The sequence below is a fragment of the Oncorhynchus keta genome, chromosome 19 (assembly GCF_023373465.1).
Source record: "Oncorhynchus keta strain PuntledgeMale-10-30-2019 chromosome 19, Oket_V2, whole genome shotgun sequence".
NCBI lineage: Eukaryota > Metazoa > Chordata > Actinopteri > Salmoniformes > Salmonidae > Oncorhynchus > Oncorhynchus keta.
In genome coordinates this window covers 74750905-74769470 of record NC_068439.1, presented here as the reverse complement: position 1 = coordinate 74769470, position 18566 = coordinate 74750905, and the positions used below count along the sequence as shown (strand labels likewise).

At 47.5% G+C, this 18566-nt stretch overlaps 1 protein-coding gene across 1 annotated transcript in view; it reads left to right on the top strand.

Moving 5' to 3' along the window:
- Positions 1-18566, top strand: part of LOC118379296 (protein eva-1 homolog C-like) — a 204368-nt gene that overhangs the window by 39110 nt on the left and 146692 nt on the right. Inside the window, exon 2 of the mRNA XM_052471307.1 lies at positions 15127-15350. Coding sequence (XP_052327267.1) covers positions 15127-15350 — 224 coding nt within the window. The remainder of the gene's footprint in view (positions 1-15126; positions 15351-18566) is intronic.

Here is an 18566-nt window from a genome sequence, read left to right as displayed (position 1 = left end):
AAACCATGAGATCAGCCTCAGGAACTGTACAAAACTAATCCAGAGTTTGGCCACTCTGAGTCACGGAGGAACTAATCTCACTAGTGTATAGTAAGTAGTAGTAGTAGAAAATATAGTAGTCGAAATAGCAGCAGTAACAGTAGTAGTAGTAGAAATAGCAACAGTAACAGTAGTAGTAGTAGAAATAGCAACAGTAACAGTAGTAGTAGTAGTAGAAATAGCAACAGTAACAGTAGTAGTAGTAGAAATAGCAACAGTAACAGTAGTAGTAGTAGTAGAAATAGCAACAGTAACAGTAGTAGAAATAGCAGCAGTAACAGTAGTAGTAGTAGTAGAAATAGCAACAGTAACAGTAGTAGTAGTAGAAATAGCAACAGTAACAGTAGTAGTAGTAGTAGAAATAGCAGCAGTAACAGTAGTAGAAATAGCAGCAGTAACAGTAGTAGTAGTAGAAATAGCAGCAGTAACAGTAGTAGAAATAGCAACAGTAACAGTAGTAGTAGTAGTAGAAATAGCAGCAGTAACAGTAGTAGTAGTAGAAATAGCAGCAGTAACAGTAGTAGTAGTAGAAATAGCAACAGTAACAGTAGTAGTGGTAGAAATAGCAACAGTAACAGTAGTAGTAGTAGAAATAGCAACAGTAACAGTAGTAGTGGTAGAAATAGCAACAGTAACAGTAGTAGTAGTAGAAATAGCAACAGTAACAGTAGTAGTAGTAGTAGAAATAGCAGCAGTAACAGTAGTAGTAGTAGAAATAGCAGCAGTAACAGTAGTAGTAGTAGAAATAGCAGCAGTAACAGTAGTAGTAGTAGTAGAAATAGCAACAGTAACAATAGTAGTAGTAGTAGAAATAGCAGCAGTAACAGTAGTAGTACTAGAAATAGCAGCAGTAACAGTAGTAGTAGTAGAAATAGCAACAGTAACAGTAGTAGTAGTAGAAATAGCAACAGTAACAGTAGTAGTGGTAGAAATAGCAACAGTAACAATAGTAGTAGTAGAAATAGCAGCAGTAACAGTAGTAGTAGTAGAAATAGCAACAGTAACAGTAGTAGTAGTAGAAATAGCAACAGTAACAGTAGTAGTAGTAGTAGAAATAGCAGCAGTAACAGTAGTAGTAGTAGAAATAGCAGCAGTAACAGTAGTAGAAATAGCAGCAGTAACAGTAGTAGTAGTAGAAATAGCAGCAGTAACAGTAGTAGTAGTAGAAATAGCAGCAGTAACAGTAGTAGAAATAGCAGCAGTAACAGTAGTAGTAGTAGAAATAGCAGCAGTAACAGTAGTAGTAGTAGAAATAGTAACAGTAGTAGTAGTAGAAATAGCAGCAGTAACAGCATCAGTAACAAGTAGCAGTAACAGTAGTAGAAATAGCAGCAGTAACAGTAGTAGTAGTAGAAATAGCAGCAGTAACAGTAGTAGTAGTAGAAATAGCAGCAGTAACAGTAGCAGAAATAGCAGCAGTAACAGCATCAGTAACAAGTAGCAGTAACAGTAGTAGCAGCAGTAGTTGCATTGTCTATATGTACAGGGCCATTGAATGTATTAATTATCACAAATCATTGGTGATTAACGACATAATTCCATCCTATTGAAATGAATGTGAATGTAGAGTCTCTCTGATATTCTGGTGTGTTGGAGTCCCATGTCATCTCCCCCTCCACACACTTCATGAACCTGTCAGCCTGTCTATGTTTAGATAACCTAAACCAATACACTCCTACTTTATCACACAGGAGTGTAGCTTACCTAACCTTACACTTAGTGCTGGAGGGGATAGCAGTGCATCGGGAGTTATGACCACAGTATGATTCAGGAGCTCTGCAGGCCAGACATGGGTCTATTTCATTTCTGCAAAATGTTGCAAAACATTTTATTGGACAGGTTTTGGTAGTTTCTCCTTGTTTCAGTTTGTTTTCTTCCATTTGATGCCAAATGAATGCGAATGAAGTGTGAATGTTTTTAAACGTGATCATGAATTTGGACGTTATATAATCAAACATCTGTATTCTAGATTTTAAAAAAATGTAAAAGCCAGTTCGGGATGGGGCCAAGCTCTGTAAGGCTGCTTCTGTGGCCAATGGATAGAACCATGGTCAGGGACTAATTACTAACAAGGCCTAAAGCCACCGGCCCTTGTGGCCTTTCTACTGCCACATCACTGTCTCTCTCTCTCTTTCTCTCTGTCTCTCACTCTTATTTTGTATGTAATTTCTGGGGGGGTAAAATGTTTCATAATATTTGATACTGTGTGCTCTATGAAGTTGTTGCATGAGGAACATGCATTATTGACTGTTTTATTGAGTACTAAAGTCAATCATATGATAAGATTGTACCCTGTTATTGGTGCTGCGTTAATCCTCTGTAGCAGAGAACCCAGCAGAGTGTCTACTGCATAGGTTACTTTTGAGCTGAGTTCTCCAATGGGATTCGATGGCATCTTTCAAACAGAGGAGAAAGCCCTGAGTAGAGAGTAATCCCTAGCCTCGCAGGCAGACAGTGCAGTCAGAGAGACATCCCTCCCTCCCTCCCTGCCTCCCCACCACACCACTGCTCATACCAGAGAGCACATCTCTCTATGCATTCCAGCTTGTAGCTGACACCTCTGCATAGTGGAGGGAGAGCCAGAGATTTTGCAATGTGTCATGTTGTTGTTTGTTTAATTAGTTGATCATATTTGACTTTTTTTACATTCGGACACACATATGTAGTCAACAATCTATGCAAACCTCTCTCTTTCCTTCTCTCTCTCTCTCTCACACACACACACACACACACACACACACACACACACACACACACACACACACACACCGCAGGCAAGGGGATATATTGGCCTACACACACACACACACACACACACACACACACACACACACACACACACACACACACACACACACACACACACACACACACACACACACACACACACACACACACCGCAGGCAAGGGGATATATTGGCCTACACACACACTCTCCCCTCATATTTCCTCTCTGAGCTGAAACATGAGGAAAACATGGATTCAACATCTCTTTGGACCTGCAGTAGGACCGCATCTAATCAGTGAGTCCTGAACAGGAAGTCTCTGTGTGATGGGCCGGGGGGTAGGAACCCATGCTGACACAACACAGTGGTTTGTCCCTAATCTCAGCCCTACCTGACCCCTCTCACGCTGGGGTTAGGCCGCGGGGCCATCACATAGCCGCAAATCAGGAACTAATTACCTCCTCGGGTTTTCAGAGTTGTGATAGGCTTACGGGCATGGAAGATCACGTAACGTGGTGGAAGCCCAATTACGGTTCATTCCTATCACATGACTTGGGGGTTATGACATGGTGTGTTATGAGGGGAAGCTACAACTCTGCACCAGCTATTTTAGGGCTGGTTGAGTTGTCATGCCCCATGCATATGATATGCCCAGACTACCTGCTTGTGTACACAATTCATGCATTATATATTGACCTGAATTGACCTGGAGTCATTTGCTTACCGGTATCCTGCAGATGACGGGATTGAGGATGTCGTTCCTTTGCATATGTAAATGGGGCTGGTTTATTAAGCTACCATGATGAGTAGTAGCCTTGCCTGAGAAACTGAAGACTTTCCTTAGCTCCCAGACCTAATGATTTTTACCTCACACTGCGAACACACATGTTGAGGTAAAGTCAAGTAAAGCCCTGGAATTTATGGGTGCAGGATACCTGGAATCAAACCCAGTCTGTCGCATGCAGTCGACTGTATTTCTCTTGAGAATCTCATCTCATTCATAACCTCCTCTCCTTCCCCACCCCACATAACCACCATCAGACATAACCTCCTCTCCTTCCCCACCCCACATAACCACCATCAGACATAACCTCCTCTCCTTCCCCACCCCACATAACCACCATCAGACATAACCTCCTCTCCTTCCCCACCCCACATAACCACCATCAGACATAACCTCCTCTCCTTCCCCACCCCACATAACCACCATCAGACATAACCTCCTCTCCTTCCCCACCCCACATAACCACCATCAGACATAACCTCCTCTCCTTCCCCACCCCACATACCCACCATCAGACATAACCTCCTCTCCTTCCTCACCCCACATAACCACCATCAGACATAACCTCCTCTCCTTCCCCACCCCACATAATCACCATCAGACATAACCTCCTCTCTTTCCCCACCCCACATAACCACCATCAGACATAAACTCCTCTCCTTCCCCACCCCACATAACCACCATCAGACATAACCTCCTCTCCTTCCCCACCCCACATAACCACCATCAGACATAAACTCCTCTCCTTCCCCACCCCACATAACCACCATCAGACATAACCTCTTCTCCTTCCCCACCCCACATAACCACCATCAGACATAACCTCCTCTCCTTCCCCACCCCACATAACCACCATCAGACATAACCTCCTCTCCTTCCCCACCCCACATAACCACCATCAGACATAACCTCCTCTCCTTCCCCACCCCACATACCCACCATCAGACATAACCTCCTCTCCTAACCACCATCCCCACCCCTTCCCCAATCACCATCAGACATAACCTCCTCTCCTTCCTCACCCCACATAACCACCATCAGACATAACCTCCTCTCCTTCCTCACCCCACATAATCACCATCAGACATAACCTCCTCTCTTTCCCCACCCCACATAACCACCATCAGACATAACCTCCTCTCCTTCCCCACCCCACATAACCACCATCAGACATAACCTCCTCTCCTTCCCCACCCCACATAACCACCATCAGACATAACCTCCTCTTTCCTCACCCCACATAACCACCATCAGACATAACCTCCTCTCCTTCCCCCCCACCCCACATAATCACCATCAGATCATAACCTCCTCTCCTTCCTCACCCCACATAACCACCATCAGACATAACCTCCTCTCCTTCCCCACCCCACATAACCACCATCAGACATAACCTCCTCTCCTTCCCCACCCCACATAACCACCATCAGACATAACCTCCTCTCCTTCCCCACCCCACATAACCACCATCAGACATAACCTCCTCTCCCTCCTCACCCCACATAACCACCATCAGACATAACCTCCTCTCCTTCCCCACCCCACATAATCACCACCAGACATAACCTCCTCTCCTTCCCCACCCCACATAACCACCATCAGACATAACCTCCTCTCCTTCCCCACCCCACATAACCACCATCAGACATAACCTCCTCTCCTTCCTCACCCCACATAACCACCATCAGACATAACCTCCTCTCCTTCCCCACCCCACATAACCACCATCAGACATAACCTCCTCTCCTTCCCCACCCCACATAATCACCATCAGACATAACCTCCTCTCCTTCCCCACCCCACATAACCACCATCAGACATAACCTCCTCTCCTTCCTCACCCCACATAACCACCATAATTCATAACCTCCTCTCCTTCCTCAGCCCACATAACCACCATCAGACATAACCTCCTCTCCTTCCCCACCCCACATAACCACCATCAGACATAACCTCCTCTCCTTCCCCACCCCACATAACCACCATCAGACATAACCTCCTCTCCTTCCTCACCCCACATAACCACCATCAGACATAACCTCCTCTCCTTCCTCACCCCACATAACCACCATAATTCATAACCTCCTCTCCTTCCCCACCCCACATAACCACCATCAGACATAACCTCCTCTCCTTCCCCACCCCACATAACCACCATCAGACATAACCTCCTCTCCTTCCCCACCCCACATAACCACCATCAGACATAACCTCCTCTCCTTCCCCACCCCACATACCCACCATCAGACATAACCTCCTCTCCTTCCCCACCCCACATAATCACCATCAGACATAACCTCCTCTCTTTCCCCACCCCACATAACCACCATCAGACATAACCTCTTCTCCTTCCCCACCCCACATAATCACCATCAGACATAACCTCCTCTCCTTCCCCACCTCACATAATCACCATCAGACATAACCTCCTCTCCTTCCCCACCCCACATAACCACCATCAGACATAACCTCCTCTCCTTCCCCACCCCACATAATCACCATCAGACATAACCTCCTCTCCTTCCCCACCCCACATAACCACCATCAGACATGACCTCCTCTCCTTCCCCACCCCACATAATCACCATCAGACATAACCTCATAACCTCCTCTCCTTCCCCACCCCACATAACCACCATCAGACATAACCTCCTCTCCTTCCCCACCCCACATAATCACCATCAGACATAACCTCCTCTCCTTCCCCACCCCACATAACCACCATCAGACATAACCTCCTCTCCTTCCCCACCCCACATAACCACCATCAGACATAACCTCCTCTCCTTCCCCACCCCACATAACCACCATCAGACATAACCTCCTCTCCTTCCCCACCCCACATAACCACCATCAGACATAACCTCCTCTCCTTCCCCACCCCACATAACCACCATCAGACATAACCTCCTCTCCTTCCTCACCCCACATAATCACCATCAGACATAACCTCCTCTCCTTCCCCACCCCACATAACCACCATCAGACATAACCTCCTCTCCTTCCTCACCCCACATAACCACCATCAGACATAACCTCCTCTCCTTCCTCACCCCACATAACCACCATCAGACATAACCTCCTCTCCTTCCTCACCCCACATAACCACCATCAGACATAACCTCCTCTCCTTCCCCACCCCACATAACCACCATCAGACATAACCTCCTCTCCTTCCTCACCCCACATAACCACCATCATTCATAATGGGCTTGGTGCTTTTGTGAAGGAGAACTCCCGAGTGGCACAGCGGTCTAAGGCACTGTATCTCAGTGCTAGAGGTGTCACTACAGACCCTGGTTCGATTCCAGGCTATATCACAACCGGCCGTGATTGTGAGTCCCATAGGGCTGCGCACAATTGGCCCAGCATCGTCCGGGTTAGAGTTTGGCTGGGGTAGGCCGTCAATACAAATAAGAAATGTATATGGAAATGTATATATTTTCTTTAATCTAGAGAAGGATGGCCCCAAATGACAAAGGAGAGAGAGATGTGTGTCTGTGTTTTCCCCCTGGTGGCCTTGTCCAGGCTGCCACTCAGAGCGACGCATGTCATTGGCTACCTGGTTTTACACAGGTGTCTTAACCCCGCCTGATTGTTAGTCGTGAAAGGGGACGTCAATCAACAGGTGGAGGGTTAACAGAGGAAGGTGGAACAATACGTACAAAAAGTGGAAAAGTGCTCCGGGGGAGTTTATGAGGTAATCTGGTTGCTTTTACCCACAATCCCACAGGACAAGATGAAGGAAGGTGTTGCAGTGTGTTTTGTGGTTCAGAAACAGTTAGTAACCCACCCCTTCACCTCTGAGAAAGTCCTTTACCAGTTGTCAAAACTGCTTGAAATAACTCAATTGCATCCAGTTCTGGTTACAAACTGTTTACAAACGCAAAGGTGCAATTTCAACCTTATTTGCCTGCTGGGTTGTTGGATAAAATCTGGATATTTCTTGTTGGTGTGACTTGTCCTTTATCATTTCATTCCTGTGTTTGTCCCTCTCCCTCTCACTTGTCCCTCACATGCATGGAGGGGTATAGGGCTGGCAGTTCCTCACCCCACATAACCACCATCAGACATAACCTCCTCTCCTTCCTGCATGGAGGGGTATAGGGCTGGCAGTGCACATGTATGGAGGGGTATAGGGCTCAGGCAGTGCACATGACCCATGGAGGGGTTAGGGCTGGCAGTGCACATGCATGGAGGGTATAGGGCTGCGCACAGTGCAGCATGTATGGAGGGGTATAGGGCTGGCAGAACACATGCATGGTCAATAAGATGTGGCATGTATATGGCTGGTATATATTTTCTTTAATAGGGCTGGCAAATGACACATGCATGGTGTTGCCATGTGTTTCCATGTGGCACCCAGCTGCCAGTGGCTGGAGGGGTATAGGGCTGGCAGTGCACATGCATGGTCTTTGCCATTAGTTTCCATGTGGCACCCAGCTCAGTGGCTGGAGGGGTATAGGGCTGGCAGTGCACATGCATGTTGCCATAGTGGAAAAGTGCTGGGGGGAGTTTAGGGCTGGCAGTGTAACATGCATGGTTGCTTTTACCCATGTGGCACCCAGCTGAAGGAAGTGGCTGGAGGGGTATGTGGCTGGCAGTGTAACCCATGGTCTTTGCCTGAGAAAGTTTCCATGTCACCCAGCTCAGTGGCTGGAGGGGCATCCAGTTCTGGCAGTGTTGCAAACGCCATAGTTTCCATTGGCACCCAGCTAAGTGGCTGGAGGGGCTGGGTTGTTTGGCTGGAGGGGTATAGGGCTGGCATAAAATCTGGATATTTCTTGCATGGTCTTGCCATCAGTTTCATTCATGTGGCACCCAGCTCAGTGGCTGGAGGGGTATAGGGCTGGCAGTGCACATGCATGGTCGTTGCCATAGTTTCCATGTGGCACCCAGCTCAGTGGCTGGAGGGGTATAGGGCTGGCAGTGCACATGCATGGTCATTGCCATAGTTTCCATGTGGCACCCAGCTCAGTGGCTGGAGGGGTATAGGGCTGGCAGTGCACATGCATGGTCATTGCCATAGTTTCCATGTGGCACCCAGCTCAGTGGCTGGAGGGGTATAGGGCTGGCAGTGCACATGCATGGTCGTTGCCATAGTTTCCATGTGGCACCCAGCTCAGTGGCTGGAGGGGTATAGGGCTGGCAGTGCACATGCATGGTCGTTGCCATAGTTTCCATGTGGCACCCAGCTCAGTGGCTGGAGGGGTATAGGGCTGGCAGTGCACATGCATGGTCATTGCCATAGTTTCCATGTGGCACCCAGCTCAGTGGCTGGAGGGTATAGGGCTGGCAGTGCACATGCATGGTCGTTGCCATAGTTTCCATGTGGCACCCAGCTCAGTGGCTGGAGGGGTATAGGGCTGGCAGTGCACATGCATGGTCGTTGCCATAGTTTCCATGTGGCACCCAGCTCAGTGGCTGGAGGGGTATAGGGCTGGCAGTGCACATGCATGGTCGTTGCCATAGTTTCCATGTGGCACCCAGCTCAGTGGCTGGAGGGGTATAGGGCTGGCAGTGCACATGCATGGTCGTTGCCATAGTTTCCATGTGGCACCCAGCTCAGTGGCTGGAGGGGTATAGGGCTGGCAGTGCACATGCATGGTCATAGTTGCCATAGTTTCCATGTGGCACCCAGCTCAGTGGCTGGAGGGGTATAGGGCTGGCAGTGCACATGCATGGTCGTTGCCATAGTTTCCATGTGGCACCCAGCTCAGTGGCTGGAGGGGTATAGGGCTGGCAGTGCACATGCATGGTCGTTGCCATAGTTTCCATGTGGCACCCAGCTCAGTGGCTGGAGGGGTATAGGGCTGGCAGTGCACATGCATGGTCGTTGCCATAGTTTCCATGTGGCACCCAGCTCAGTGGCTGGAGGGGTATAGGGCTGGCAGTGCACATGCATGGTCGTTGCCATAGTTTCCATGTGGCACCCAGCTCAGTGGCTGGAGGGGTATAGGGCTGGCAGTGCACATGCATGGTCGTTTGTTTCCATGGCACCCAGTTTGGGAGGGGTATAGGGCTGGCAGGCACCCAGCTCAGTGGCTGGAGGGTATAGGGCTGGCAGTGCACATGCATGGTCGTTGCCATAGTTTCCATGTGGCACCCAGCTCAGTGGCTGGAGGGGTATAGGGCTGGCAGTGCACATGCATGGTCGTTGCCATAGTTTCCATGTGGCACCCAGCTCAGTGGCTGGAGGGGTATAGGGCTGGCAGTGCACATGCATGGTCGTTGCCATAGTTTCCATGTGGCACCCAGCTCAGTGGCTGGAGGGGTATAGGGCTGGCAGTGCACATGCATGGTCGTTGCCATAGTTTCCATGTGGCACCCAGCTCAGTGGCTGGAGGGGTATAGGGCTGGCAGTGCACATGCATGGTCGTTGCCATAGTTTCCATGTGGCACCCAGCTCAGTGGCTGGAGGGGTATAGGGCTGGCAGTGCACATGCATGGCCGTTGCCATAGTTTCCATGTGGCACCCAGCTCAGTGGCTGGAGGGGTATAGGGCTGGCAGTGCACATGTTCCATCATGGTCTTGGCCTGGGTCCAGGACCAAATAGACGTGTCTTATGTTCAGTGGGCAAAACCGGTTGCAATAACATCAGACTGACGTCATGGTCAGGTTGTAGTCTGAATGTAAAAGGACGTTTTTTAGACTGTTTTAGCATCCAGAAAAATAATCCTTTACCAGGTTGTATCAGTCACTTAAACAAGACAACAATCACAATATGACGTCTTTCCAGGCGCCTTGATTTCTTCATGGAGAACTCTGTTAAATAGGTCTTTATTTTCCCTGAAGGGCTAAAAGATGTCTTTACATGGTTGTAATCTGACATCGTATATCAGAGAAATGATGTCCCTCGACAGCTATGGCCCACTGGGTAACTGTGGAGAAGAATGAGTTCAGTGTAAGGTTGTGTTCGTTGGTTGTGTTGTTGTTTGTGTGTGTGGTCCTGTCAGGGGAAATGCCAAGTTCACCCGCTCTGGAATGCAGCAGACAGGGATATGCCAGCAGAGGTGTGTGTGTGTGTGTGTGTGTGTGTGTGTGTGTGTGTGTGTGTGTGTGTGTGTGTGTGTGTGTGTGTGTGTGTGTGTGTGTGTGTGTGTGTGTGTGTGTGTGAAGTTACTTAGTTCCAAGTGTGTGCACTTCAGACCAGGCTAACTTCGCGTTACGTTTTATGATCAAACAGGTCGTTCTATACCTGACTCTGCAAAGCTCTCTGGCCTTTAAAGGCATCGCCATTAAAGCTTAAGTAGCTTACTGTAACAGTTAAAAGCATTGAAGTCAAATGTTCCTGCTTTCATTTTCTAGATAAGGCAGTGTCAATAGAACAGTGAAGGAACAGAGGTTCTTACTGGCGCTGGGCGCCACTGTTGTCTAATTATGTCCCGGTGTTTACTCTCTCAGATATATCAGTTTCATGACCACACGCTACTGCACTGTTAGAGGTAACCATGGTAAGAAGGTGTGTGTGTGTGTGTGTGTGTGTGTCACTGTGTATGGAAACAGCTCCTACTTCCTCTAATGTACCTGTAGTGTTTGTGAAGCACTCCGCAGTGGAAACATTTGACATATTGATGTTGAGCTGGCTGAATCAAACTGGCCATTTTTTTAAACTTAATTTTCCAAGCAAAGTTTTGTACCAATGGATTGCTTACAGCCTTAAAATGGCTCGTTGTTTTGGGTAAAGACAATTTGATTTGATCAATTTTTCACATGCGCCGAATGGAAAAGGCGTAGTACTATGAAATGCTTAACTTACGAGCCCTTTCCCAATAATGCAAAGTAAACCTTTTTTTTTTAAGGAAAGTTACACAATAAAATAACAATAACAAGATTATATACAAGGAGTACCGGTACCGAGTCAATGTGCAGCAGTACGAGATAGGTGAGGTAATAAAGTTGAAGTCGGAAGTTTAAATACACCAAATACATTTCAACTCAGTTTGAAACTATTTCACAATTTCTGACATTTAGTCCTAGTAAAAAAAGGATCACCACTTTATTTGAAGAATGTGAAATGTAATAGTCGAGAGAATGATTGATTTATTTAATATTTGTATTTCTTTCATCACATTCCCCGTGGGTCAGAAGTTTACATGCACTCAATTAGCATTTGGTAGCATTGCCTTTAAATTGCTTAACTTCGGTAAAAATGTTGCGGGTAGCCTTCCATAAGCTTTCCATAATAAGTTGGGGGAATTTTGGCCCATTTCTCCTGACTGAGCTGGTGTAACTGAGTCAGGTTTGTAGGCCTCTTTCCTCACACATGCTTTTTCAGTTCTGCCCACAAATTGTCTATAGGATTGAGGTCAGGGCTTTGAGATGGACACTCCAATACCTTGACTTTGTTGTCCTTAAGCCATTTTGCCACAACAACCATTTTTTCTACCTCATAATGCCATCTATTTTGTGAAGTACACCAGTCGGTCCTGCAACAAAGCACACCCACAACATGATGCTGCCACCCCCGTGCTTCACGGTTGGGATGGTGTTTTTCAGCTTGCAAGCCTCCCCTTTTTCCTCAAAACATAACGATGGTCATTATGGCCAAACAGTTCTATTTTTGTTTCATCAGACCAGAGGACATTTCTCCAAAAAGTACGGCCTTGGTCCCCATGTGCAGTTGCAAACCGTAGTCTGGCTTTTTTATGGCGGTTTTGGAGCAGTGGCTTCTTCCTTGCTGAGCAGCCTTTCAGGTTATGTCGATATAGGACTTGTTTTACTGTGGATATAGATACTTCTGTACCAGTTTCCTCCAACATCTTCACAAGGTCCTTTGCTGTTGTTCTGGGATTGATTTGCCCTTTTCGCACCAAAGTATGTTCATCTGTAGGAGACAGAACGCATCTCCTTCCTGAGCGGTATGGCGGCTGCGTGGTCCAATGGTGTTTATACTTGCGTACTATTGTTTGTACAGATGAACGTGGCATCTTGTGGAGGTCTACAATTTGTTATCTTAGGGCTTGGCTGAGTTATTTTGATTTTCCCATGATGTCAAGCAAAGATGCACTGAGTTTGAAGGTCGGCCTTGAAATACATCCACAGGTACACCTCAGTTGACTCAAATTATTTTAATTAGCCTATCAGAAGCTTCTAAAGCCATTACATAATTTTCTGTAATTTTCCAAGCTGTTTAAAGGCACAATCAACTTAGTGTATGTAAACTTCTGACCCACTGGAATTGTGATACAGTGAATTATAAATGAAATAATCTGTCTGTAAACAATTGTTGGAAAAATGACTTGTGTCATGTACAAAGTAGATGTCCTAACCGACTTGCCAAAACTATAGTTTGTTAACATGAAATTTGTGGAGTGGTTGAAAAACGAGTTTTAATGACTCCAACCTAAGTTTACGTAAACTTCCGACTTCATCTGTATGTACATGTGGGTAGGGGTAAAGGTGACTAAGCAATCAAGGTAGATAATAAACAGAGTAGCAGCAGCGTGTGTGTGGCGTCAATATGCATGTGTGTGTGTGTCTTCTGTATGTTAGCGTATGTAGTAGTGTTTGGGCATGTGTGCTTTGGATGACCAGTGCAGTATGTGTGACTGTGTGGGTAGAGTCCAGTGAGTTTGCATAGAGCCAGTGCAAGCGAGTGGCTGACTTGGGTGGCTGGAGTATTTGACAATTTTTAGGGTCTACCTCTGACACCGCCTGGTATACATGTCTTGGATTGCTGGGAGCTTGGCCCCAGTGATGTACTGGGCCATATGACCTACCCTTTGTCGCGCCTTATTGGTTGCCATACCAAGCGGTATGGCAACCAGATGCTCTCAATGGTGCAGCTGTCAAGCTTTTTGAGGATCTGAGGGCCTATGTTAAATATTTTTATTCCTATTCCCTATACAGGGCACTACTTTGACCAGAGCCCAATGGAACCCTATTCCCCATATAGGGCACTACTTTTGACCAGAGCTCTATTGAACCCTATTCCCCATATAGGGCACTGCTTTTGACCAGAGCTCCTTGGGACCTGGTCAACAGTAGTGCAATATTCAGAGAATAGGGTATCACTTGAGACTCAGCCTCTGTTTATCTTGACAACTTTTGTGCTCAATGTTCCTCTGCCAGCTGTCAATCATTTGGCTGAATAGTTTCACAAAGAAGGAGGAAAAAAGACACCATATGACAAAGCAGTTCCCTCTTTTATCTCCACTCTCCTTCTCGCAGGCAGGAATGTTAATGCTGCTGGTTCTTTGTGATGGGGTTCAGTTCTCCTGACTGACTGATTGACTGACAGGCTGGTGGCTCACAATGACAGAGAATGCTGGCTAACACCGTAATTAGCTATAGCATTCAAAGAGAGAGTCTAGACCTGTGAGGTTTCAAGTAAAATAACATTAAAAGTGTTTTATGATTGTTTCCCAATAGGCCTATTTATGTTTTTTTTTTAAATACACTTTTTAAATATGGAATGCATTTCAAAACATGGTGGTTGGCTAACTGATACAGAGTCCGAGAAGAGACTCACTAACGCTAACAAACAAAGGGCTTACCGATGGAGACCGGGTGAGACAAACTCAGGGTTAGCAGACTTAGCACTAGCGCAGGTTAGCTTAGCGAGGGCTTTAGCTCAAGCCTAGGAAGCTCAGATAGCTTTAAATGCTGGGTCTGTTAGATATGCCTGGAGGCTAACAATGCTAACAGCTAATGACGCTAGGGCCAGGACTTTTAGCGTCTGTGTAGTGTTGTGGTATTCTAGGCCCGGAGCCATGGTTTTTGATATGGTTAAGTGAAGGCAGTCGTTTTGTCAGGGCTTGTTGATGTGTAACATGACTAATGGACCATGGAAACAGGGGGAAACAGGGGGCTTCCACAGAAGCTTCCTACTATCTAGACACAAAACCGCCTACGCGACCAAATTGGCGCTGCCTCTCTTGACAGGGTGTGTCTGTGTTAACGAACAAAAACAAAATATAGAGCAGATAAGACAACTCTCAATATGATATCATCACCATGAAATGAGGGATTAAATGAAAGGAAGGAGGAGAGTGCTTCTTCCGAGGTGGGCCAACCCAGGCAAGACAAAGCAAAGCCTGCCAGGCTGTGTGTGTGATTGGCTTTGCTGATTGCCTTATTATCCCGTACGTGTTGTGTTCCTCTTTGATGCCAATTGACTGAGATAGAACTGCTGCAGCTGTGTGCCACACATTCTAAGTAAAAGTCTTTCAGGATTCAACACACCCATGGCTTTGTCCATTTGAACATCCTGGGGACTGTGTGTGTGTGTGTGTTTCTTTACACTGGGGAGGTGGAGGAGTGAAATGTCTCCTATTCAGATCATCTTTGTTTGTAGTGAATGGTCTCCTATTCATAGTGTCTTTTGTTTGTAGTATGATTTTAGGCTTTGCATTCCAGATGGTCTTCAATGCAGTCACGCTGCACTGAGGATCATATCTCACACTTCACCTGTAGAAGTGATTAGCATCTCAGGGAAATACACATTGACATGATATAGCAATCTGCTGAAAAGATGACCTGGAACACCACTTAATTAAGAGTTGATGGACTGTAAATAGGTGTAGGTGTGCAGCTGTTTTTGTGGTAACCATGGTGTTTTTCTTATCTCCTAGATTACCTATCCAAAGTTTTGAGGAACTACACTGAGCAGGCTTGTGACGGCGACTTCCTGTCGGTCCGCTGCCCGCCCCGCACCACCATCACCGTCCAATCGGCTTTCTACGGCAGGAAAGGCCCCTCCCACCCCCAGCAGTGCCCGTCCTACCAGAGATACACCCTTGTAGGGACACACCCACTGGAGGATGACACATATTGTTACATGTCCACTGCACTACAGGTAAACATACACAACCCATCTACTTTAATGCTTCTCTCTGCCACTAGGACAGTAACGACAGTCATTCAATAATGCTCATCTTCTGGTTTTGACATGTGGCCAGGTTGTCTTTCCCAAAAACCTCTTATCAAAATGGCTCATTATTTTTCTCTCTGGGAAACAATACTTTCTTCTCCTCTTTAGTCAGATCAGGGCCCATATCCATAAAGCATCTCAGAAAAGGAGTGCTGATTTAGGATCACTTTTAGCTATTAGATCACAATGAATAGGAATGGAAGGACAGGGAGAACCAGATCCAATTTTACATTTTTTTTAACTAGGCAAGTCAGTTAAGAACAAATTCTTATTTACAACGACGGCCTAGGATCAGTGGATTAACTGCCTTGTTCAGGGGCAGAACAACAGATTTTTACCTTGTCGGCTTGGGGAATCTACCTGCCTCTAGCCACTAGGCTACCTGCCTCTAGCCACTAGGCTACCTGCTCTATCCACTAGGCTACCTGCCTCTAACCACTAGGCTACCTGCCTCTAGCCACTAGGCTACCTGCTCTATCCACTAGGCTACCTGCTCTAACCACTAGGCTACCTGCTCTAACCACTAGGCTACCTGCCTCTAGCCACTAGGCTACCTGCCTCTAGCCGCTAGGCTACCTGCTCTAACCACTAGGCTACCTGCCTCTAGCCACTAGGCTACCTGCCTCTAGCCACTAGGCTACCTGCTCTAACCACTAGGCTACCTGGTCTAACCACTAGGCTACCTGCTCTAACCACTAGGCAACCTGCCTCTAGCCACTAGGCTACCTGCCTCAAGCCACTAGGCCACCTGCTCTAACCACTAGGCTACCTGCCTCTAGCCGCTAGGCTACCTGCTCTAACCACTAGGCTACCTGCCTCTAGCCACTAGGCTACCTGCCTCTAGCCACTAGGCTACCTGCCTCTAACCAGTAGGCTACCTGCCTCTAACCAGTAGGCTACCTGCCTCTAGGCACTAGGCTACCTGCCTCTAGCCACTAGGCTACCTGCTCTAACCACTAGGCTACCTGCCTCTAACCACTAGGCTACCTGCCTCTAAGCACTAGGCTACCTGCCTCTAGGCACTAGGCTACCTGCATCTAGCCACTAGGCTACCTGCCTCTAGCCACTAGGCTACCTGCCTCTAGCCACTAGGCTACCTGCTCTAACCACTAGGCTACCTGGCTCTAACCAGTAGGCTACCTGCCTCTAACCAGTAGGCTACCTGCCTCTAGCCACCAGCCTCTAGCCACTAGGCTACCTGCCTCTAGCCACTAGGCTACCTGCTCTAACCACTAGGCTACCTGCTCTAGCCACTAGGCTACCTGCCTCTAGCCACTAGGCTACCTGCCTCAAGCCACCAGGCCACCTGCTCTGACCACCAGGGCTAGCCGCTAGGCTACCTGCTCTAACCACTAGGCTACCTGCCTCTAGCCACTAGGCTACCTGCCTCTAGCCACTAGGCTACCTGCTCTCTAGGCTACCTGCCCTAACCTAGGCTACCTGCCTCTAGGCACTAGGCTACCTGCATCTAGCCACTAGGCTACCTGCCATCTAGCCACTAGGCTACCTGCCTCTAGCCACTAGGCTACCTGCTCTAGCCACTAGGCTACCTGCCTCTAGCCACTAGGCTACCTGCCTCTAGCCACTAGGCTACCTGCCTCTAGCCACTAGGCTACCTGCCTCTAACCACTAGGCTACCTGCTCTAACCACTAGGCTACCTGCCTCTAACCACTAGGCTACCTGCTCTAGCCACTAGGCTACCTGCCTCTAGCCACTAGGCTACCTGCCTCTAGCCACTAGGCTACCTGCTCTAACCACTAGGCTACCTGCTCTAACCACTAGGCTACCTGCCTCTAGCCGCTAGGCTACCTGCTCTAACCACTAGGCTACCTGCCTCTAACCACTAGGCTACCTGCCTCAAGCCACTAGGCTACCTGCCTCTAGCCACTAGGCTACCTGCTGTAACCACTAGGCTACCTGCCTCTAGCCACTAGGCTACCAGCCGCCCCATCTCAGATCAGTGCTCTGTGATGCTTTTTGAATACAGACCAGGCCTTTGAAACAGTAGCTATAATGCTCTGGGGATTTCAGAGAAGGTTGCACCCTTCTCTCTTTCTCATGTATCCCCTCCCCCTTCTGGTTCCTCATTCACTCATCTACCACATCCCTCCCTCCATCTCAACAGAGCCTGTCGTTGTTTGGCACCTAAAGCTGTCTGAGAAACTTCCAGAAAGAAAAAAGCCTCCACACAACAAGGGTTAAAACCCAGGCAATGCCGCCACCGCTGATTGCGTAACGCTTTGTGTGAAAAATGTTTTTCGGCAAGTGACACACTTTAAGGAGAAGGCATGGAGAGGCAGGCCCAGCCAGCACTACTACACAAAGCTGTTTCATTGAGTCTTTGTCACAACATCCCCATCTTAAATTGATTGGGGGTGCAACGAATAGACTGAAGGCCTCCTTTTGTGTGGGGGGTACACACACACACCCACTCCTGTCCTTTCAGAGTTCTGTTGCCCTCGTCTCCCTCCCACTTTATCTCAAAATAGCTGAATGACGATCATGAGCGCTAAGCTTCAGATCCAGAGAAGGTGCCCAAATGAGAGAAACCGACCCAGAGGCCCTCAGTTGCAATCACTTGGTACTAGAGCGTAGCAACTTTGCTCAATGCAACTCTTGTCTGTTCCAACAACGTCTCAAAAGAAACAATTGATGTGATGTTAGCGGTTTTAATCCCGATTTTCAAAAGCTTTAATATAGAGAGCTTTGAAGACAGGTAGATACGAAGTCAAAGCTTTTTTAGGACTACATGGGGGGTATAGGCTGCTGTACTTTCTCCCATATCCTATCCCTGGCCATTATGTCTCCTTAATGACGCATGACTACATGACATAAATGTCAGCGTGCTTGAGATTTATGATCTGGCAGCACACGGCAGCAGCACACATGTGCCAGAAGAACTCTGGGAGGTTGTCTTCTACACACCAGAACTCTGGGAGGTTGTCTTCTACACACCAGAACTCTGGGAGGTTGTCTTCTACACCCAGAACTCTGGGAGGTTGTCTTCTACACACCAGAACTCTGGGAGGTTGTCTTCTACACACCAGAACACTGTGAGGTTGTCTTCTACACACCAGAACACTGAGAGGTTGTCTTCTACACACCAGGAGAACTCTGGGAGGTTGTCTTCTACACCCATA